Genomic DNA, 21,536 nt, shown 5'->3' on the forward strand with positions numbered 1-21,536 from the left:
GCGGTGTTGTGTTCACACGGTGTGTCATACAAACCTACGCTGTACCTGGAGAGGAGGCCAACCTCAGAGCAGGGCCAGGAGTCACAGAGCTGGTTCCTGAGAGATCCGAGACCTGCTTCAAACATCTTCAGAAATCCCAAGAATAGCTTAATGAAACTGAAGTCAGCACAGGCTTCTTACCATTTATTATATATCAGTGCAAAGCTGATAATTAAGTCAAACTTGGTTACAGCACAGGAATAAACCTAGCAGCCACAGTGGATATTTGACAGACTTGTAGACAAGAAAGATGCTGGCTATGCAGCCAGGAGGTACACAGAAATCACACCTGGATGTGATCCAAGGCCTTCATCCTTCATCCTCTTCCTCAGCCAGTAAGATGCTTGTGAGCTGCTCCTCAGACACAGTCAGCTCCTGACAGGCTCCCATGGCCTGGCTGAGGTAGACGGCAAGTATATGTTTGCACTGCAAATAACAGCGCGGAAAAGTTAACAGTGAGAGCAACACAGAAATGTCATGCTATACCTGGAAGCCACAGAAAACCACCCAGGCCAGAATGCACCTAATGAAGTTCTCAGCTCGCAGGAACACAACTCCTTCTTGTCACATCAAGCCCTGGCGTAGCCTGCAGCTCGTTTGCCCAGGTCAGCCTTACCAGGCTCAGGGGGAGAGATCAGTACAGCCATCTCCCCCGCTCCCTGCTCCCCACGTTAAGGCAGACAGCTTACCAGAAGGCTCTCGCTCTTCTGCAGTACAGTGAAACCAAAAGCGGGACACGTGCAGAAGTGGCAGGAACTGTAGCAGGTGTAGAGTTTGCCTGAGCTCCCAAGGACCTGAAATAAATGCAATCAGAGGGCAGGGGAACTCAGGATGAGCATTCAATAGAATTTGTCTGACTCTCAGCCTGTATCTGCCCCAGTGTCCTCTCCGCAGAGACTCAGAGCACACAGCAGGAAAGCAGGGGCCACAATACAAAAGGGGCCTCAAACACTGCAAAGATCCATATTGAGCTTGAAACTCCTCAGCTTTCCATGTCTCTGTGCACTTCTCTCCCCGCAGAGAAACACTCCTGTACGTACACCCATGCTCCGAGCAGACCTCAGATCCAGCGACTTGTCAGGGGAAAAAAGGGCAGTGCCACAAAGCACTGAGCCCCATCCCAATCGCCCGGCTTCCCTCCAGCCAGCCTCCTCCCTGCACTGGTAGACACTGGATGGTCAAAGATGACCCAAACTCTTTGTCACAAATTCACATGGGTGAATTCAGGGCCACTGACGACATTGGGACTGAGGGCGAGCAGCAGTAAGCACTTGCACTGAGGCTTTTTCTAACCAGCTCCAGAGACTGGGGGCTGCTGTTCAGCTCCCAGAACAGCTGCAGCTGCTGGAATCCAGATTTGTCTGAATAAACAGAGCCCAAGTCTCCAGAGAAGAAGCCTCCCTGCTTCATCTCTGGCTTGGGAACAGCACTGCCTCCTTTTACCACATGCAGCTCCTCCACAAGGCTGGTGCTGAGGAGTATTCCCTCCATACCTCAAATGCGAAGATTAAACTTGAAGGAAAAAGCACAGTTCTGCAGTTTTGCTCTCCTCCGGGAGGTATCAAACATTCTTACGTCACTCCAGAAGAACATCACCCCTCGCAGCCTCACACTGTGTTTGCAAAAGGAGCCTTCCTCTGTCCCCTGCATTTCTCTGCAGCCCTGGCCTGGCAGGTGTTGTCTGCAGGTTGGAGCTCTCCCACAGAAGTGCCTTTGCCTCTTATCCCTCATCACTCCTGGCAGATCAGGACATGAGATCCACATTATTATTTCAGGGAAAATCAGGCTTTTCTCAGAGCCTGGCCTTTACCCCGGGCCCTCCTTATACCCCGGGCTGAGTTTGTTTCACTTGTAATAAGTTTGTTTATCTCTATCTCCCTTGATTGTTTTTTCCAAGATGAAGTATTCTGATGCTGCTTTTTCTTCAGAAGTGTTTTCCTTTTGGGGGGAGGGGGGAGTCACAGACTGCCAGATTTGGGCCAAGCTTAGAGATCCCCCATTCTGATCTAGATAGCAAGAATACAGCTTCTGCCTAATAAGGAAGGAATCTAATCTCCAAAAATCAAGAGAAAAAGGTGCTGTTTCTGCTTAGCTGTGGCCAAGCCAGGTGCTGAGGGGCTTCTTGGCCCTGAGATGCTGTGAGATTTCCTCCTGTGCCCTCAAATCCAGGTGCTTGCTGGATGCAGAGAGAGAAAAAAACACCTCGGAGGTGTCCCTGCCTGCGTGTGGGAATGCAGGAGAGCCAGCTCTGCCCCTGTGGCAGCTAGTGCTGTCCTCACTGTGCTGCTAGGCAGCACCACATTCTGTGCCAGGATGTGCTGCTCTAATCCTCACGATGGGGCAGGCTGCCATAGAGTTCTAGGAAATCAATTTTAAAAGACATATTTAAGAAGAAACCAGGATGTGAGCAAAGGAAGTGACAGCGGGCAGCAGGGCTAGAGCTCAGATTCTCTCCCTACTAACTGCCTTCACTCCTGCAGATCACAGCTTTTCCACAACTTAGGCAGAGAACAATGGGTGCCCCAACTGCTGCTCACCCCATAACACCCAGTGTGCTCCAGCATCAGCCAGCAGTGGCCACTCTGCAGCAGGTCAGCCGTATCCCTGATCTGGAATACACAGGGCTGGCTATAGCCTGCAGTGTAGGCAGATACTATACAAGCCCTTCTAGGATGATTACCAACTATGAAGTAACAGCCTTTGAATACCTGGTCAGTGCCACCCCTGTATTAAGTAGCAAGAGCTTCAATGGCTGGGCACTGAAAGACAAATCAATCTTCACTCAAATGAGGACTTTTTCTACTCCCATCTCAGTTCCTGAGGGCCAAAGCTGCCTACACTACAAACTGCAGTCTTAAAGCTTGTCTGAGCAGAGGTATTTTCCCCTGAAGCAGTGCCCGAGATGTGCTGGGTGATATGGAACAGCATTTTAGTCTGTGAAGTATCAACATCTCAGATTTGGCTATGAGGACCCGGAGGAGTTTCACAACAGGACCAACCTTATGGCCACAACAAACAAACAGCTCCCTGGATCCAGCTGAGAGTGAAGGCACATTCCAGCTCAACCACATCTGGGTGCAGCCAGGAGGGCAGAGCTCTCAGGGCAGTGAGATGGATGTGTGCAGGCAGTCACAGACATCCTCCCACCCCCACTGCACTGGGTGTGCTTCTCTGCAGAGGGAGAGGTGCACACGGCTGGGATCTGCACCACACACACACTTGAGCTGAGGGCCAATGATATTACCCAGCCACCATGTGTCCCACTCAGAGCTTCGGTTTCTACAGCCCCCGCCTGCACTCCTGTCAGAGCTCCAGACAGCAGCCTTGGAAAGGCTCTGCTCTGTTTCTGCATCTCAGACAGATGTGCTGAGAAAGAATTTTGCAATAGGACCAGCCTCACGCCTACAGAGAAAATAGCTTTTAAATTCTTCTCTACACGAACTCATCAGAGGGGCCTTCATAAGCAGGGTGAAGAGGAATGCTGCTCCAAAGCAGCACAGCACAGCTGTGGGCAGGGAGCGCTTCCTGCAGGCCGCGGGTCACCCCGGGGGATGCAGGCACACACCTGGCTGATGCTGGACACCCACACCATAACCACAGTGCCTGGCTGGCTGAAGGCCGGGCCTGTCTTGCTTTACCTCCAGGTGACCAGTCCTGAACAACCTGCCCAAGGTCTCCTCCTCTGCTAGGGAACCTCCACCTGCAGAGGCAGGAGGACACCACTTCTCCCACTTGCTCTTTTTCAGTGTGCATCAGTTAAGCCCCATTAGTGGATACTAATTGGTTAGCCCCAGGACTGCCTCCTGCTGCAGTACATGCTGTTTGAGGCAGCACATGTTAAGGATGGCCTGTCCAGAGCAGAACAGGCTGTCAGGGCAGCACATCAAAACCCTCTCACCATGTTTCTCTGATCTCTTCCCCATCTCAAGAGGCTTCCTCCATCTAGGAGATGAATATCAAGCTTCTTGAGATGCAGATAACCCTGTCATGATGCATAAAAGCCAAGGGTGTGTGGGATTACATTCAGGCTCCTCGAGATGACCAGAGGCTCTAAGCAGTCCCCTTTGTCCTCCACACGAAAAGAGGGAAAGTGATGACTGTACATCCCTGCCTGCCATGCTCTGCTTTAGCCCACGAGGCCTGACAAAGCTCTGCAAAGAGAATGCGACCATTTTCTGCTCAGTGACATATTCAACTGAGAAACAGTAAAAAAAGAAAAGCCTTTAAGCATTCAATTAGTGAGGCAGCTGCTTCTTAGGCTTTACCAAATACCCATAGGCAAGCCCTCATTTCAAATTAAAGCCTGTGTTCTTGAATCCTGTGTGTTTATGAATCATGCCTCTTTGGAGGGGCAGATGTCCTCTCCACGCTCCCAGGAGAGATGAACATTCCATGCGCAAAGTAAGCAATGCAAGCTCTGAACACGTGAAAAATATTCATTTCATTACCCAGGCCCAGTTTCCCAGCAAAGGTTTAAAGAAGTGCCAATGCCTTTTCCTTCAGCTGATGAGCCTCAGCTCCACCTCCAGTCCTGTGCTGTACAAGGAGCTTCATCTTCAGGACTAAGATGAGCTCTTCCATCTACACTGCCATTTTATGAAGATGCTTCTGCGATTCACAGACTTGGCTACAGTGAACAAGAATGAAAGCCACAGGCTTGGCCTTCACTGCTTCCTTCTGGGCAGCAAGGATCCTACTGCCAAGTGGAGGTCATTGGTATCAGAGACACTGAGGATCTGAAGTGCAACAAGGAAAGAAACGCAGTGACTGCAGATAACACTTCATTGTATAGTTTGTCAGGAGGAAGAACTGCCTTTGCTGGATAGGATGAAAATAATGCAGCAAAATCAGCAAATCCTGGAAAACCTCCCTCTGACCCTAATGCTCACAAGCAAATCAGAAATCATCTCTAGCCAGGAGCTGTAAAGAAAACTGTAATGCAACATGCTGTTCTCTTTCCATTCCATGGCTACTGCTCTCTGGTATCACTTGAGGAATTTGTAAGGCACTGATATTGACTCTGTGTTTATCTAATTAGTCAGCAGTTGGGTAAAATGTCAACTGGAAACCGTCAGAAAGTGAGACTCAGGAGGAGAAAGACAGTGTGCATACCTGATACGCAGTCCTTCCACTCGGAGACACGACTCGGGTGACAGAACGTTGATCCACCAAATCCAAAGCTGGGACAGCAGATGGGCCAAATATGAACTTCAGCCTGAAAGAGAAAGTGTCTCTGCTTAGGTCATGCCTCGAAAGGAGACCACCTGACTCAGTTTAATCCATAGGACTTAGCCCTATAGAGGTCTGTAGCCAAAGGTTCCCTTTGCATCTCCAAATCTCACCAGTTACAGCTCCACTACCTGCACTACCACACAACGTTTCTCTTTGTCATTCTCAGCTCTGCTGGCTTTCACCACTGACTGCCAACCCCGGCCCATCTCTGAGACAACCCCACGTGACAGCCTCGCTCCTGGAAGACACACTTCATTCCTTTAGGACTGAATCTGACCACGATTCTGAACACCTACATGTTTTCGGATATTCTTAAGAGGGCATCCAAAATTCCAAGCAGTTCCACATCTCTGCAAAACCCAGTGCAGACTGAATCACAAGGCATTTTAAGGATTTTTTTTTACATAGGACATTACAGTTCATGCATTTCTTCTTGAGTCCTGTGACCCAAGCACAGCTGTGACTGACTGCTGCACAAACAAACAGGACATGCAGTGGTTCCTGTCCTGAACTAAAACGAGACAAAGTGCATCAGAGACACAGCAGTGAGATTTGTACCTCAGCCTCTGACTGGGAGGCAGTGTTAGCCATGTAGGTGAGAAGAACATATGATAAGCTGTATGTCAAACCCGGACAGCTGTACCTTTAGTCTATTGTCTGGACAGCTCATGAGCCTAAAAGTTATTGTAGAGCTGCACATCCAGCTGCTCTGAGAGCATTCCAAAGAGCTCAGGGGCGACTGAGATAATCTTTACAGACCTTTTATTCACTGACAAAAAAAACATGTAGTCTAGATTAGCTGCAAACGTAACCAACAAGAGAATCAGCAGTGATGAAATGAATGAAATGACAGACAGATTTATTCCAGGAAGAGCAGAACGTCAGTTGCACAAACTCAAGGCAGTAAGGACTGGCCCCATTTGAAGGGCTGAGCAGCGGTGGGTGGGGGAACACTCAACGTAGGACATTCCTTAATGATTAGATTTGGGAATATAAGGGGGCTGAGTTTACTGAGTTTCAGTAACTCAGTTTAAGGGAATTCTTTTTTCGTGTATATAATTTGATCAGTCTAACAGGAAATAAGCAAGGGGAATGCCCAAAGGAAATTGAAGTTCTTTAGATATTTGGAAGAGATTCAGAAATGAAATCAGAACACTTCAGATCCCTTGGTTACAGAGAACTGGTGGAAATTCAGCTGCCAAGAGCTACCACCCCACTGTTACTAAACTTAACAAGGGAACTTCTCTTTCTCTTTACTTTTACGACAAGAAGGAAACACAAAGTTGAGAGTCGTCAAATGTAATCCCACGCTTCAAAGCCCACTGTGGTCCAGACCTTCCACAGCTGTTATATTAAGTAACTTCACACCCAAAGTTAGTAAGGCCTGAAGAGATCCTGGATCTCCACCCCTGGCTAACCTACAGGCAGGCAGGGACACAAAGTTAAATACGGATTTGAAGGAAAAGTTTTTCTCACTGTAGTGGTGCCCTCTCTCTACCTTTGTCACCAATTAGCAAGAACTGGGAAAGAGTCCATGGGTCTGCCTGGGTATGACGTATTCACAAGCTTCAATCAGTGCACGGTGATGAAGCTGACCTAAGAATTCCTCTAGAGAAGAAACCTCTCAAGGCAGTCTTCACAGTAACAATTCCCTGATGCAGAGGGATGGAAAGTTCAGCTTTCCCTTTCCATCACACGTATGTGTGACTCAAACACATGAGGGGATGGCAGGAAGCTGTTGTGCTCACAGCGATAGGAACACAGAGGAGATACAGCGTTGCAGTGGTATGAATCACAGAAACACTGAATTGCTGCCACAGAAAACTCATTATGGATCTGAGGGTGGACTCAGAGCTCAGGTTGAACATTTCTGCATGGGTTTCTGCATGCTTTATCCACTAAAATTAGTGCACACCATCACAGGAAATTCAGTGATACAGAGATAGTTTCACAACTGTGGAAAAACCCTTGAGATATCCTCATTCCTACTACAGGCAAGAACACTCAGCAACTCTGCATGAGAAGCATTACTGGTCAAACGCAGGGCAAAAAGAGCAGTGCTGTGCTGACAACAGATTATCAGCTGTTCTTTAGCAGAACACTTGGGCAAGAAGCAAAGCAAAAGATACTCACCCCAGCAGCAGATCATCAGGGACTGCAACAAGAAGAAAACAGGGTGATTTTGTCAGCATGAGCCACTGCAAGAAACATCACCACAGGGAAGAGAGGCTCACCTGATCTGCCCCCAGAGGCCTCACAGAGCGCAGCCCTTCCAGCCCTGAGCCTCCCACGACCTCCTCTGAGACCAGGCCCTCTTTACACAGCAGCACTGCCTCTTCCCACACGTAATAAACCCCACATCTCGCTCTGCCACTTTAAGAAGTTGGTTAAAAATACACACATTGTTTTCCTTGAAATTCTCCTGGCATCAGCTGAGAACTCTGTGGCATTACAACTTTAACAGTGTTGTTCTTTTCCCAGCATAATCTTTGCTGGTTTATAGCTCTTATTACAGTGCACAGAAACATAACATTTTCATTTATTAGAACCTCTTGTTAAGATGGAAAATCACACTTAGGAAAAGCAGCCTGTTTTAGCTAGCAGCTTACAGTCTGACCAGCCAATCTGATAGCTCTGTTATCACCAACAGGACACGCTGTACCATCTCAGCACTCCGCTACAAGACTACAGGTCTCCTAACTTCTAAAGTCCTTTCTTCCAACAATTCAAAATGTTTTCTATGACTTACGCTGTTGGTTTGACTTTTCCAACTTTCTTCTGATTTTATTTTCCCAAGAGGCTGATCAGCCTCCTCCCACAGTCACATCCCAGCACACTGCTTTGGTGCTGCAGGGAAAAGTGCACTTCGAAAGGAGCGCTGACTTTTTCCTTGTTTACAGAGGGGTTTATAAACTGCTTGAAAAAGTCACATGTATGTTTTGGATCTACTCTAACCTGACAGGAGCCATACTACAAGTACAACAACAAGCAATTGAGGTGGCCACCCTGTTTTGATATGAACTCTTTGTCCCTTCTGCACTCCAATGCAGTACTCAGCCAGACCTACCCAGACATCTACTTGGTTGGTTTTAGCACAGCTAAAAGCACTCCTTACACGGACACTTCCTTAGGAAGAACCATTTTGCACTTTTTACCCAGTGACCGACAAAGATTAATATTCTTACAGCACAGATTACAGAACTGAGTTAGCGATCCAGAACGCAAGGAAGGTAATAGTTCTTAACTGGCTGCTGGAATGGACCAAGGTGTTGGCTTGTGCCTCCTTCCTTTATGCAATGTGAAAGCTGCTCCTTGCCATGCAATGGCCGACACTGCCGGTCTGACGAAACATGATCATTTTTAGGAAGACTTCCCTTTCAACCCTGGTTTTGAGTCTATAAAAAGGAGCACTGTGGTAGGCATGACAAAAAACCCATGGAAGTACAGAAATGATCGCCGCTCACACACAGCCACCCGCACTACAGGCTCTGGGCAGGCAGAATCTCCCTGGGTCCCGTGCTGGAAAGCATCCAACTGGGTGTTATTTTTTTAGAGGGGCGCTGCTCCTCATTATCTCTACTTCAGAGCCATTTGTGTTGATTCCAGGGAGTAACACAAAGGCTGGGAACACCCCGTATGGGACGGCAACAGGCACTGCTGCGTGACGGCGTGCAAAGGACGCAGAGGAGGGCAGAGCACCAACAGGTCTGACAGCACCCGGACTGCACACCTCTGCTGGGACGGCTCTGCTGCTCCTTACGTACCGTGGGAGGTCTCCTGAAAAGCCTTTCTGATCTCCTTCAGAAGCTCCTCTGCTACAGCTGGTAAGGTGCTATCCATCTCACGGGCACTGCCCTCGGGACTGGAAGTGAGACAGAAGAGATCAGGAGGTGGTGGGAAACGGCTGAGGTCAGGGCAGATGTTGTAAACCAGCTGTTTGTCCGGGCAGTGCTGCGTCTCAGCCTGACCCGAGGCCAAGGAAAGGGCATCCCCAGCCGAACCCGAGCTGCACTCTGTGCACGTTCTCAGAACAAAGGGCTTCTCGAGGTGGCGGAGGCCTTTCACACGGGCCTTTCAGACGCCCCGCGCATAAATACACGCCGGGGTGAGTGGAGGGGGAACGAGCAGGAAGAGGCCCAGGCCTGGGGCAGCCCGGCGCGGGGCCAAGCCTTTCCCGGCAGAGGCGGCAGCGCGGAGGGCTGGCTGCCCCCGGGAGCACGGGGAGCCTCTGAGAGGAGCTCCGGCAGCGGCCAGATCCCGGCAGCGGGAACAGCGCCAGGGCCGCCGCGCCGGAGCCATTCGGGGCGGCCTGGTCTGCGGCCCGGGCCTACCTGAGGCCGCGTTGCCATAGCAACGGGAGCGCTCCGCTACGGTGACGCGACGCCCCTCGTCACGTGACGAGGGTGAGCTCTTAAAGGGCCCGCGCCCGGGGAAAATGATGGCGGCGGCGCTGCCGCGGGCCCTGTGTCGCTTGGGCAGGCGCTGCCCCGCGGGGCTCGCGCGACCCCGGCCCGCCTGGCACGGCGGGGCCCGGCAGGAGCGGGGCGGCACGGGCACCAGTACCGACACGAAGTCCGCCGGGCGGCGGTGGGCTCGGCCAGGCGGGGCTGCGCTGGGCTTCCTCGGAGGTGAGGCGCGGCGGGCTGCGGGCGGGCCGGGCCGGGCGGCGGTCACCTCCGCCCCGCAGCCTTCTCCCTCTCTCCCAGGGACGACGAGGAGGAGGACGGCGAGGATGCCATTATCCTCCTGCTGAAGAAAGCCAAGGTGAGGCGCTGAGCGCGGCGGAAATGGCGGCCGCGCGGTGTCAGCTTTCTGCCGCCGGGTGGGCCCGGAGCCCCGCAGGGGAGGGCCGGGCTGAAGGGTTCCCCCACACCGTACCGCACCATACCCACACCGTACCCACACCGCACCCGCTCTGCCCGCAGCTCAGCGTCATGAAGGGCGAACTGGGTGAAGCCGAGCGGCTGCTGCACCAAGCGCTGCGCCTGGCGCACCAGGCCGACAACAGGAGGGCCGTCATCTACACCTACAGCCTGGTAACGCGCCGGGGCGGAGAGCGGTGGGAGCCCGGAACCGCTGCGGAGCTCCAGCGCTGTCTGTCTTTTCCAGATGGCAAACGTGGCCTTCATGCAGGGACAGCTGGACAACGTGAGTAGGCCCGGCGGCTGTTGGTTTTCCTTCTGGAGGGGCTGAAACAGAGCTGAGTCAGGGATGTGTAAAGCAGAACGCTCGGCCTCGGGGCCGCTTTCCAGCTGGGTGTTGAGCTCCAACATCCACAACAAGGATTATTCCTTACTCCTGAAGGCCACAATCCTTGGCCCAAGGAGAAGCTAGGAAAGTATTAAAGAGCCCCAGATGTGATGAGCCTGTGGGCGGTGTGGGAGTCCTGCAGTAAGAGGAACCTCAGTGGCTGTCAGTGGCACCGGACTCTGGTTGGCCTTTCAGTTCTCACCACGCTCGCTAATAACTGTGGCAATACAAATACCACAGGAGTTTGAGGCAGGTTCCTCACAGCAGCCTTCTGCTGCACAGATGTGCTGTCACCCTCCAGTGATCCTCAACGTTCTCATTTCAGGCAGAAAAGCTCTACAAAGCAACGATGAGCTCCATGCTTGCAGGAGACACGAAGGAGGTGGGTTCCTTTGGTGAAGGCTTTCCACTGGGAGCATGAAGCGCGGTGCGCAGTTCTCTCGTCTGTTTGTTGCGATGCTCTGCCTCCTACCGGTACCTGGCAGCACTGTGAGCTTGCCGGCTCCTCAGGAAGTTCCTTTAGTGGAAACAACGGCATGGGCACATTGAAGGCCTGGATTTGTTCTCTGCCGAAGTAACGGTTCTATGAGGAAGATGCAAGAGGAGTAACAGTTGCGTTGTGTGTCCTGGCAGGATGACAATGCAATCCTTGAGATGTCCCTCAAGCTGGCCAGTATCTATGCTGCTCAGAAACAGTGAGTTCTCTGCTAAAGGCATGTTTTGCTTTGATCTCCGCTTCACAGTGGTAATGGTGGCCAAGCAGAGGCTCGTGCCTCTAAGCATGGAGTGCCTAAGAAAGTTTGATGTGATAAGATACCATCAATATGAAATTGATTTCATTAAATTCTCCCTGGCATGATATTTGCCTGCTCACCATTGTGCAGCACAGTGATTGCTGTAACGACCCACGCAGCTTAGGGCTTAGCCTTAATTCCACGACTTGCAAGACATGCTTTGAATGCAGTTGGTGTTTGGTAATTCGTACTTTCTTTTTTCACTAAAGAGAGCGTTGGTGTGGGCAGCCTCTCTTGGCCTTTTTTTTTTGTTGATGGGGCTCCTTCCTCCCTCTTTTGGGTCCCTTTGCATATGGGTCAGAAGGGTACAGATAATCAAGCAGCAGCAAGCATTGAAGGCAAGAATGGTCTGCTGGAGCGGTAAAGTTGGCTCACAGGTCATATAGGACAAGGAAGATATTCACATCCTTCCCTTTGGGGATGGAAGAAGCTTTGCACTGCTGAGTTGTTGTACATTGCAGGCACAAACTAGCCCTGGCTGGATATGAGTTCTGCATCCTGACCTTAGAGGAGAAGATTGCCAAGGAAAAGGACTTGCCTGAGGATGTCTTACCAGGTGAGAGTGCCTTATCTGCCAAAGGCTTCTTTCATTATCTTCTCTCTGTCTCTCTGTCCTTGCCTAAGCACCATCTTCATGCCAGTCCATTGTCTTCATACTGCTTGGTTTTCCAGCTCTCATAGGACGTGAACTCACGCTTCATATTGCAGTGTTCACTTCTACTCTCTACTTGCAGCTGAAGAAAAAGCCAACACTCGTCTCTTGCTGGGGATGAGCCTGGACTCCTATGCTCGCTATCTGCTAGACATTAACCAGCTCTCAGTGGCCCAAAAAATGTATGAGAAGGCTCTGCAGATATCAAATGATGTTCAGGGAGAGACTCATCCACAGGTAATGTGTACAGTGGGAGTAGTGAGGAAAGAAAGGCATAACGGTTGTGAGGGATGGAACAGGGGAAGGCAGTAGCCTTAAAAGCAGCTTAGCTGGCATTGAATATAGACAGTACTGTTTTCCTGCCAGGAACACTGAGCATGTATCATGTTAATATATAGGTAAGGTACTTCCTTACTAAAAGCTTCACTACGAAGCACTTCTGTTAATGTAATATATGAGTGGGGTGCTGCTGTTGACTCAAAGTTCTATACAAGTTTTGCTCTGAGGATTCCTTTTCTGTCCTGCTGCAGACTGTGGTCCTCATGAATGACTTAGCAACTGTATTGGATGCTCAAGGGCACTATGATGAGGCATACTCTCATGTGAAGAGGGCAGCTGAACTGGCAAAGGTGACACAACACCCTGAGGAGCACATGGTGCTGAATAACCTGGCGGCAATTCTGATGCACAAAAGTAAGTAAATGAATGTCCAATGTCTGTCACTTCTGTGCATTCCTGTTTCTAGCTTAATTAGTGGGCCTGCTGACCTGGGGTAGGCAACCTGTGCTGCATTCAAACCAGAGTCAGCTGATGAAAAGTTTGGTCCAAGGTGAACCAGAATGTCACCCAGAGGGACCTTGTTTGCCTTGCCCTGTACAGGACAGCAGCTGTTCCAAAAAGGACAGAAGGCATTTGTGATTTGTTTCAGTGAGACCGTGGTGCTGAAGCAGCACCTTGACACATCGTTATAGCTGCTATCTGGCTGTCACAGCTGGTAGCATATACTGAATGTTTTCCAAATCACCCACATTCTCTAAGTGCTCCAGGTAGTCCTCTGCCTGCCCTCTGAATGTGGCTGGTCAGATGCACCACTTCTTCCTCTTCTTACAGAAGACTTTTTGCAAGCAAAACAAGTGTATAAAGAAGCTCTGAAACAGGCAGAACAGAAGGGAGATGCTGATTCTGTCCGGCACATCCAGGAAGAACTAGCTGAACTGGCCAAGAGGAGAAAAGGCTCCAAGTGAGTTTAGCCAAAGGGCCCAACGCAGCAATGGTGGGTGAATACAAGCAGACTGGGACTAATTTGGTACAATTCTCCAGAGGAGCAGCAACTAGGAACTTAAGGACAGCTTAATAAGAAGGGCTGTTATTGCCTAACCGTTAAGCTCAAAATAAACTTCTGAAATCTTAATAGTATTTGAATTTGTGGTGTAATCTATGGGTATGGTGATCTTTGTGCTATTGAGTGAACTTAACTGCCAGCAAACTGCAAGTCTAGCCTGTTACTAATACCTGCAGTTAGTCAAGGAGCAGTCATTTGCTATTCCTGACTTTTCACAGTATTCAGTTTCAAAACATGTCTGTCCTAAAGCTATGCTGTGAAAAACAGAACAGCCTGCCATGAGGTAGCACTGACTTAAATTTCAGACTAAGGAAGGAGGATCCAAACTAAGGCAGGGATTCTCACTCGTTACATGGCAGCCAGCACAGCAGGGTGCACTTATCAGTACTACAGTTCACTATGTATTAACTTCAGGAGAACACTTTCGACCACATACCTACAACGTTATGACAGAACTGCAGCCTCCTCATGTTATTTGCAGATAGGTTGCCTGAAGATAAAATGTATGTCTTCAAAACATTTAGCATGCAAAGATGGAGCCTGCCTTCTCAGAGGAATGAGACTATGTTACTAAATGAGAGCTGCTGTCAGAAATAAAAGCCTTTGGCTACCTCACTCCAGCAGCCAGAGCACACTAAATGCCAATTTTTCCTTTGCTAGGACACAGTCTGTTGGTGCTAGAATGCTGAGGCTTCCTATGGGAAAGGATGATATGTGACAAGCATCAGGCTTATAAATTACATGCCATCATAGGGATTCAGTATGAACAGCCTGCTTTTACAACAGCATTTCTCAGTTTTTCCCTGTAGGGAAGCCTAACATGAAAGACAAAGGAGAATTAAACGAGAAGTTATCAAACTGTTGTCTATCTAGGGCTGCAGAACTACATGTAGCTGTCACTGATCATCATTTTAACTGCTCAGCTGTAGGAACTTCAGATATGCAATACAACTCTTAGTTTTAATTGCATCATTATTAATTTACTTACAGTAGCATTAGTAGTGGCTCCAGCTCTTTGTAAGCGTGAGCTAAGAGGCAGCACGTGAGTAGGTGTTCACTGAAGCTAGGAACTCACTGTCACATACACAGCACTGCTGTCAGCGTGCTAGGAAATAAGAAATAGGGATGTTATATAGGCACACCTGTACCAACAAAGATGCTCTAACACATTAGAGCCAATTTTTCTTTATTATTTGGATTTTGTTTTTAGACACCAGCAGTGCCAGCTGGGAGCCCTGCAGCATCCCCTAAGGGAAATTTGCCAGTTCTCATGAGCACAGCTCCATGCTGCAAAACAAGAGGGAGACACAGGAAAAATCAATCTGAGAACTGATCCCCTTTATTGATTGGTCTGAATCCAGAAGTCACTGCTGGAGAAATTGTGTGGGGAAAAAAAAACCTGGATATGATGTATGGGTTTTTCAAGTCTTAAATGATTTCATAGCAGAATGATGAGGTTAAGATGACAGCATTGCAAAAGCGCTGACCAGAAATCAGTTAAAAAGCTGTAGCAGACCACAGTTTGTGATTTATAAACACCTTCCTGTTTGAAACAGGTGAGATATAAATTCCATGTGAACATCACTGGAATTAGGTTCAACTCTAACTTAAGCTCTGGAGAGGTCCATACAGTGGAGAATTTGGATCACAGACAAAAGCAGCAGCAGCATTTCATGTGCAAACACTACTCACGGTGCATCTCAGGACTTTCCTACTCTGGGTATCTTGCTGCTGCAGCACGAGGATTTGTGATGAAAATGCTGGACTTACTGAACAGGTAGCAGCAAAGACTCTTGTCTGTTTGTGCCTCTTTCATGTTGCATTTGTTATACTAAGAAAGTGAAAACAATTGAATTTTAGAACAAAACTTAACTCCCCATTCCAATGTAAAAGCTCCAAAACAGGCAGATGAACACGTTGGGGAGCACATGTTGCTGGGGGAACAAAAAAGGTTTAAAACCAGGATGGAGAAATCAGTGCTTTAAGCCAGGAGGGGACTGCCAGCTGCTGCCCTCTGATGCAGCGTTTAAATTAAAAGCAGTAGCACAGTAATTCTGTATTTACAATGCACGGTCACGTTTTCAAATGAGTTCCCTTCTGATTTCTCTTTCCTACACTTAGGGCAAAAAGGCTTTCCTTTATGAAGCGATTTTGCTTAAGTAGCAGTTCTGTACTGGTTTTTAACTGGACCATTAAGCTGTATATCTTATGGAAAGACTGCACATGGACTTAAGGTTACACAGCTACGTTACACCTTCCATAAAACATATTGCAAATGCAGGGTTAAATTTAAAATGTTTTGACCGGAAAGTAACTTCTAAGCAAAGACTGAGGTGCAAAAGCAGTTTGGAATCTACCAGGCCATCCAACCCCTCAGCTCAGTGCTATCTGTAAATCAGTCCTTCTACCCCAGAGATTTAAATTCGTTTTCCTGAAGTTAATGCAGAAAACATAACGTGCTCCTGAAGATGGATGCCAGGAGACTCTGTAACATCAGACCCAGAGGTACATACACAGGAGCTACAAGCAGACCATAGCAGGCACGGTAGATGAATGACGGCTCTCCCAGTACCATATACAATTAAAAAAAGAAAAGAAATTCACCCTAATACGTATTGCACACTTCAGGAGTTGAGCCAAGCGTTTGTAAGGACTTCCATCAAAAGTTTTCTTATAAAGTTAGGAATTGGGATGTGAATACAGGCTTCAAAATTATTATTACATAAAGATTTTTAGAATCAGACTGAAGGAAGGTGAAAATTACAGTACCTATTTCAAACTGGTTGTAACAGAAGCCAAGTAGCTGACTCGTGGTGCTCAATTATTCTATAAAAGCATTTTGTTTTTATTTCAACTTGGGATGTAGAGTTTTTTCCTTCTTGAAGGACTCATCAATCCACCCAGAGCCTCTGTCCAGGAAAACCATTTGCTGCGGTTAAACATGACGGTAAGATTTAGTAGCCTATTTCAACTGCATACAATGCAGAAACACAGAACGCTAAGGTTGGCTTTGGGGGCACAGTTGAAATTCCCAGTGTGCAGAACAGTGAGGTACAGCCTCCAGAAGCTGCTCTTCTTGGTTGGTTTTTTTTATCCTTTTTAAAATTAACCATAACATACCCATGCAATAATATTTCTGCAGTGCTGCTAAATAAAAATCAACTGCACCAAAAATGTACAATGTGGCAGAATTCAAAATTCAAAGAAATATATCATCTTATTCCAGCGCGGTGGCTATGTCCATGTACAGAGTTCAGTACGGGGTCAGTCTGAAAAAAAAATAAATCAACATCTTCACAAGAGCTTGAACACCACTGAGAAAGTGTGTCTAGGGAAGAAAATATAAAAGCACAATGCCTGCAAGAAGTGGCACAGCATTAAACGGGCAACGATGCTAGGCTGGCTGGGAGGTTTGGGTATGGTTAGGGTAGGCTGGGAGGGAGGCCACGGTTATGAGGAGTACCCTACACTGAGAAAATGCTTAAAAAAAAAAAACAAAATTACAAAATGACCCCCAAAGTTTAGGCAATGATTTGAACATAAGTACACCAGATACTATAGCAAGGGAAAAAACACTGCAAAAAGTACTCTCTATTTACAGAAGAATGATTTAAAGACATTATGGTTTTCTTTACAAATAGATGTAGAACAGGAATAGTCCACATTTTTAAAAACTTTTTACATATTTATCTTTAGTAAGTCAACCTTCTTGATCACAATCCTCCGACACACAGCCTGTGCAGAAGGCATTTAACAGACTCTCCATTAATTCTTCATTGTGTGGCCCTCGCTCTCTTGGAAAGTCTCTCTGGGCACAAGTCAAAAATAAAATCTTTTGTTTTGACCCGCAAATTAAAAAAAAAAATATCTGCATAGTTCAGTCATCACTGTCAGACAGAGTCTCGTATTGTGCTGAAAGCAGTGGTGCTGGCTCTCGCTCCCATATCCTGTTCTGTTGGTGAGTGGTTGCTTGGCTCATGGACGGCGGGGCGCATGCGATCGATGTTGGCGGTGTACTGCTGAGCATCCGCATTGTCAATGGGTTGTAAGGAAACTGTGTTGAACCTGGATGAGAGAGTATCTGCAAGTCAAACATGTGCCATTCTGAGAAGTTATCTGAGAGCTGCACATTCAGAGATAGTATGGCTTTGGTCGTGATGACTATCAGAAAGCAATCCGTTTCAGACAACGCTTGCAATCTTTTGACAAATACACCAGTGTTACGTCTGCATCTGACCGTTCCACAATTAACATATCTAGTTCATTAAGCTGAAGGAAAACCTGCATTTCTCACCTGTTGATGAAGGCCTGTCTTCCCAGGCCCACACCGGAGTCTGTCTGTGGTAGTCCCCTTCTGAATGTACAGATGAGACAGAAGAAGGTCGTTCGGTTCCTAAATATCCCTGTCCCGGAATCGGAGACTTTGACTTCCTACTGTTTGATTTGCCAATTAACTTCTGCTTGCTGACTGCCCCTCCTGGAAATAGAAGGGACAGGTTTGCCAAAAAGCACGACACTGCATTTTAGCCTCTACATTCGTTCCTATAAATTATCACTTAGCACCAAACAGGAGTTGATGCCTCTTGGAATGCTGATTTACTACAACAAGAAGACCAGCCCATACAGTCACTAAAACACCGTTGCTAGAAATGTTTTACATTCTTTTAAATCAAAATATCTCACCTGAATTTGGTGATGGATTGGCTTCTTCCCTACGTGTCTCATTGCTTGCTGATACCACAGCACTGGAATTGCCAGGTGCTACTGCAATGGATTGTGACATTACAACTCCATGATCCTCGCTCTTGTCGTCAAAGTTTCCCATCAATGCTTTCCTAATAATGTCTTCTAGACCCAGATTACTGGCAGGATCTGCAAAGGAATGACCCCTAGAACTGACTGCACCTGGGAGATAAAAAACATACATGGAAAGGTGGGAGGGGAGGCAAAAAATATATCTCAGAAATTACAAAGGGATGTGGAAGATGATTTTAGAGAGAGGCAGAAAGTTAGGAGGAAAAAAAAAGATTTTTCTTTTTTTAAATGCAGAACAACTTGCTCCAAAGTAGCTCACGATGGCTGCAAATCATATATGCCAGCAAACACCAAATATCCACAGTAGAGGACATTACACATTAAAAAAATGCAAAAAAAAAAAAAAAGCAAAGGAAGCCGAACATGCTGATCATAAAAGCCTATTAGGTCAAAATCTGCAACTACTCATCATCTGTAAGAGAAGAGAGAAGAAGCATACTCCTCATGTTAATGATCCATGCTAATTCATCTTATGAAGTATGATTTGTGGCAACTTTTATTCCAAGAGACCGTCTTTCCATCTAGTTTGATGGAGATCAGTACCTTCTCCACTTGAACGACAGAATCACTGTGTGACAAGGGGAGGTCGCTGGCCAAAATCACTTACAGGCAATCTGCAGTTCACCTCAGACTCAGATTTACCAGCTCTTATCTCCCACATTTCCGTTCAGTTCTCTTTCACTGATTGCTTTAACATTGTAATGGATGGGTTATGTTTAATGTTTTTGTGACAGATAGTTGGGGATTTTAATTTATTTTATTTTCCATAGGAAAAAAAAACAAACTTATGCATTTCACATATCCTGGTTTATAAACTAAACTACATTTGATAAACTAAGCTCAAGTTTTGTTGAACTACACTGTATTCAAATTCTACTTCAGCTAGATGCTAACCAATTTCATGGCTTTCTCTCTGTAAGACTTGCAGACAGCACAAAAATAAAACATTAAGTTCCCAATTTAAATATTTTCTGAAATCTTCAATCATTTTTGCTCCTTCCTATGACATAAGAAACACCTTTTTCATGTGGGATACTACTTTTCAAGTTTTATATCATCTTCTCACTTACTGCATTCCTCAAAGCATATGCATTACTTATATTACATTAGTTTACCTTTTCTGAAACATATATGGTTTTATTTTCTGAAAAACTCACCTGAGGTAGTGACTGCTGGCAAATTGAATATTTCAGTCCCTGGCTGAGCAGTTGCTGCAATTGAAATACAACGTTTAAATGAGTTTTCCAGTATATAATTATGTTCATTCGCGTTATTTGAAACATGCTGATGTTAGAACACCTGTGGACAGCAGACACACAAATCTCAAGTTGGAAAAATTCAGTAAAAAAGCAAGACCTGCATACCCATGTCAGAGTCGCCTCCACCAGATGAGTTCAGCTTTCGAAATATCTCTTGTTTCTTGGACTTTACCATGGGTGAAGTGTTCTCAAGCTTGGTGAAAAACGAAGGCAGGTAGCTTATACTGCCCGGAGAGCGAGAGTCAGTCCTGCCAGCATCAAGTGTCAAAAAAAAAAAGAACATTCTTAACATTGTACATTTAACTTCTTTCCAAAAGCAGTCACAGGCAGAAGCTTCCAACATTCACATGCTTTAAGATTATTTTAGGATCTCAGTTCTACACATACCTCTGTTCAGTAGGCTCAGCTCTTTGGGAAAGCAACAGAACGTTTTCCTGTTTCTCATGTACAACGGGGACCTGAGGGGGTGAGATTGGCTCATAGGGCTCTGAGGAAACATGACTCCTCTCCGGAGATTTTCCAGGTCTACATTTAGAATTCAGAGATGGATAAGTAATCTTAATGCATGCAGTACAGCAGTTAACACATACAATTGCATTTTGACTGTTAAGTAACTGTCTATGTTTAGTTACACGTGTTACATGCTTTAGTATACTTGATCACAAAAATATGACACTGAATTCTCTATAATTATTCCAGTAAGTTCTAAGTGATTAAACATCTTCACTTCTCTAAAGATTGGAAAGCAAGCATTGGTAGGGAAGGGAACATGTTTACCAGTGATATTATGGAACTAAACAATTGTCAAAATCATTGCAAGACCAAAGGTTACCTCCATTTCTGATATTCTGATCTACACAAGGACTACCACACAAGTTTTTGTAATTATCATATTTGAGAATTAAATTTGCAGTTAAACCAAATGCATGCATTACCTTCCCCGGGACTTGTCAGACAGATTTTCAGGTGACACTCTGGCACCTGGCCGCTGATGGTGGACAGGCTGTGACTGTGCCTCAGGGCTGTAGCGACTTGATGTTTTTGCTCGGGTAGAAACAGGTGTTGGAGCAGGGGTAGAGTTCTGGAATGTAGTGGTGGGAGGCTGCAAAGAGGCCTGAGAAGCTGCCTGGTTTCGAGCAAAGTCTTGTGTAATGATTTGCTGATTGTGTCCAAAAAAAAAAAACAAACCCAAAACAAAACAGGGGGAATTTGGTCAGACATTGGTTACAGCATAGCATTCAAAATCTATGAACAAGACAAGTGTGAGACTAACTGCAACACGTGAAACAACTGTAAGTTCAGGCACATTACTGTATAGTATTCCCTATACCAGTTCTATAATTACTTTTTATTAATGTTCCAAGACATGTTTTCATAACTGAAATATAACTTTTCATATCAGCAAATAAACCTACACAGATGTGATCAGCAAGGGTGATAAGTCGGTGGGTCCTGGGCACGTGTGCCATCCCTTCTGCCTGGGAGGAAGGAGGTGGAGGTTGCTGGGGTGAAGGAGGAGGTTCCTGTTGTGCCCTGTAACGGTGAATCGGCCCCTCATACTGCCTGTTTGGGTCACCTGGTTGAAGAAGAAAAGGGCAGTCTTAAAGGTCAGTATTACTGAAGTTTCAAGGTTTTAAAGTTCTTAAAGATTCTTGAGTCTAAAACTGGCATTTTAACTATGTTTTGAGTTCACGATAAATATAAGGAAGATAGTTGTCAGCACATTTGCACGAGCAGACAAAACTTACTCTCTGCCTGGCTTGGTTTAGGTGTCTCTTGTTGATAGGGCTGTAGCTTTTCTTGAGTTGGTATAGGTGAATTTGCAGGACTGATCACCTCAATGGCATCTCCAGGAGCTTCATACCGGTGAGAAGATACTGATTATCAAGCAGAGGTTATGGAATAAGGTGTAAATATTACAGATTTTTGTTGTCTATAATGTAGCAACACTAATGCTTCCATCAGAATGACACCAGTAAAATGGAAGTCAAAATACTGTCTCTTTTTCTAATGAGAACTGCGGTGAAACACAAATTTCCACAAAAGAGCATTCTAACATAAAGTCAGTTATTTTACATCTCCTGACTTCTGATAAGGTTACTTCTAATACCCTGCACTTCATGATGCAGCATGGAATCTGAAGAAAGCTATCA

At 46.5% G+C, this 21,536-nt stretch overlaps 3 protein-coding genes across 16 annotated transcripts in view; 1 reads left to right on the top strand and 2 right to left on the bottom strand.

Moving 5' to 3' along the window:
• Nucleotides 1-170: 170 nt before the first annotated feature.
• Nucleotides 171-10,077, bottom strand: ZSWIM7 (zinc finger SWIM-type containing 7). 5 transcript variants are annotated; one of them, NM_001197135.2, is made up of 6 exons: nt 9,835-10,077; nt 9,036-9,133; nt 7,405-7,426; nt 5,152-5,254; nt 729-833; nt 171-465 (listed from the first exon to the last, which is right to left on the bottom strand). In NM_001197135.2, exons 2-6 carry the CDS (start codon nt 9,109-9,111, stop codon nt 349-351), a joined length of 423 nt encoding a protein of 140 aa, NP_001184064.1. In that variant the 5' UTR covers nt 9,112-9,133; nt 9,835-10,077; the 3' UTR covers nt 171-348. The 5 variants fall into 5 exon arrangements, with proteins under 5 accessions (NP_001184064.1, XP_046758349.1, NP_001184063.1 ...); XM_046902393.1 differs by having other exon boundaries at nt 7,405-7,469; NM_001197134.2 differs by having other exon boundaries at nt 9,603-10,077.
• Nucleotides 7,866-13,383, top strand: TTC19 (tetratricopeptide repeat domain 19). Of its 3 annotated transcripts, none has more exons than XM_025141999.3 (10): nt 7,866-9,095; nt 9,978-10,035; nt 10,197-10,307; nt 10,381-10,419; nt 10,847-10,903; nt 11,155-11,216; nt 11,777-11,871; nt 12,050-12,204; nt 12,498-12,660; nt 13,078-13,383. In XM_025141999.3, the coding sequence occupies exons 3-10, from the start codon at nt 10,206-10,208 to the stop codon at nt 13,209-13,211; spliced, it is 807 nt and encodes a 268-aa protein (XP_024997767.1). In that variant the 5' UTR covers nt 7,866-9,095; nt 9,978-10,035; nt 10,197-10,205; the 3' UTR covers nt 13,212-13,383. The 3 variants fall into 3 exon arrangements, with proteins under 3 accessions (XP_024997767.1, XP_040506421.1, XP_004946710.3); XM_040650487.2 differs by lacking the exon at nt 7,866-9,095 and adding an exon at nt 9,685-9,899 and having other exon boundaries at nt 9,959-10,035; nt 12,498-12,664; XM_004946653.5 differs by lacking the exon at nt 7,866-9,095 and adding an exon at nt 9,685-9,899 and having other exon boundaries at nt 9,959-10,035.
• Nucleotides 13,384-16,126: 2,743 nt separating this feature from the next.
• Nucleotides 16,127-21,536, bottom strand: part of NCOR1 (nuclear receptor corepressor 1) — a 56,393-nt gene continuing 50,983 nt past the window's right edge. For 6 of the 8 annotated variants that reach the window (XM_040650459.2, XM_040650458.2, XM_004946657.5 and 3 more), the window contains 9 exons: nt 21,132-21,260; nt 20,799-20,959; nt 20,319-20,542; nt 19,771-19,908; nt 19,489-19,631; nt 19,282-19,335; nt 17,993-18,214; nt 17,604-17,786; nt 16,127-17,374 (listed from right to left, as the gene is read on the bottom strand). In XM_040650459.2, coding sequence (XP_040506393.1) covers nt 17,187-17,374; nt 17,604-17,786; nt 17,993-18,214; nt 19,282-19,335; nt 19,489-19,631; nt 19,771-19,908; nt 20,319-20,542; nt 20,799-20,959; nt 21,132-21,260 — 1,442 coding nt within the window. In that variant the 3' untranslated portion in view covers nt 16,127-17,186. The remainder of the gene's footprint in view (nt 17,375-17,603; nt 17,787-17,992; nt 18,215-19,281; nt 19,336-19,488; nt 19,632-19,770; nt 19,909-20,318; nt 20,543-20,798; nt 20,960-21,131; nt 21,261-21,536) is intronic. The other 2 variants (XM_004946655.5, XM_004946656.5) reach the window with 2 other exon arrangements.

This window comes from Gallus gallus, chromosome 19 (genome assembly GCF_016699485.2).
Source record: "Gallus gallus isolate bGalGal1 chromosome 19, bGalGal1.mat.broiler.GRCg7b, whole genome shotgun sequence".
In the NCBI taxonomy this organism is placed as follows: Eukaryota; Metazoa; Chordata; class Aves; order Galliformes; family Phasianidae; genus Gallus; species Gallus gallus.

What these genes read in the sequence shown, in the direction of transcription:
- ZSWIM7 (NM_001197135.2), bottom strand. Translation starts at nt 9,111, where the DNA reads ATGGATAGCACCTTACCAGCTGTAGCAGAGGAGCTTCTGAAGGAGATC. An exon ending in CCTGATGATCTGCTGCTGGG is followed by an intron (nt 5,255 to 7,404) that starts GTGAGTATCTTT and finishes TTTCTCTTTCAG; the next exon opens with GCTGAAGTTCATATTTGGCC. An exon ending in GTGGAAGGACTGCGTATCAG is followed by an intron (nt 834 to 5,151) that starts GTATGCACACTG and finishes CATTTATTTCAG; the next exon opens with GTCCTTGGGAGCTCAGGCAA.
- TTC19 (XM_004946653.5), top strand. Translation starts at nt 9,707, where the DNA reads ATGATGGCGGCGGCGCTGCCGCGGGCCCTGTGTCGCTTGGGCAGGCGC. An exon ending in ATCTATGCTGCTCAGAAACA is followed by an intron (nt 11,217 to 11,776) that starts GTGAGTTCTCTG and finishes TGTACATTGCAG; the next exon opens with GCACAAACTAGCCCTGGCTG. An exon ending in AGGGAGAGACTCATCCACAG is followed by an intron (nt 12,205 to 12,497) that starts GTAATGTGTACA and finishes GTCCTGCTGCAG; the next exon opens with ACTGTGGTCCTCATGAATGA.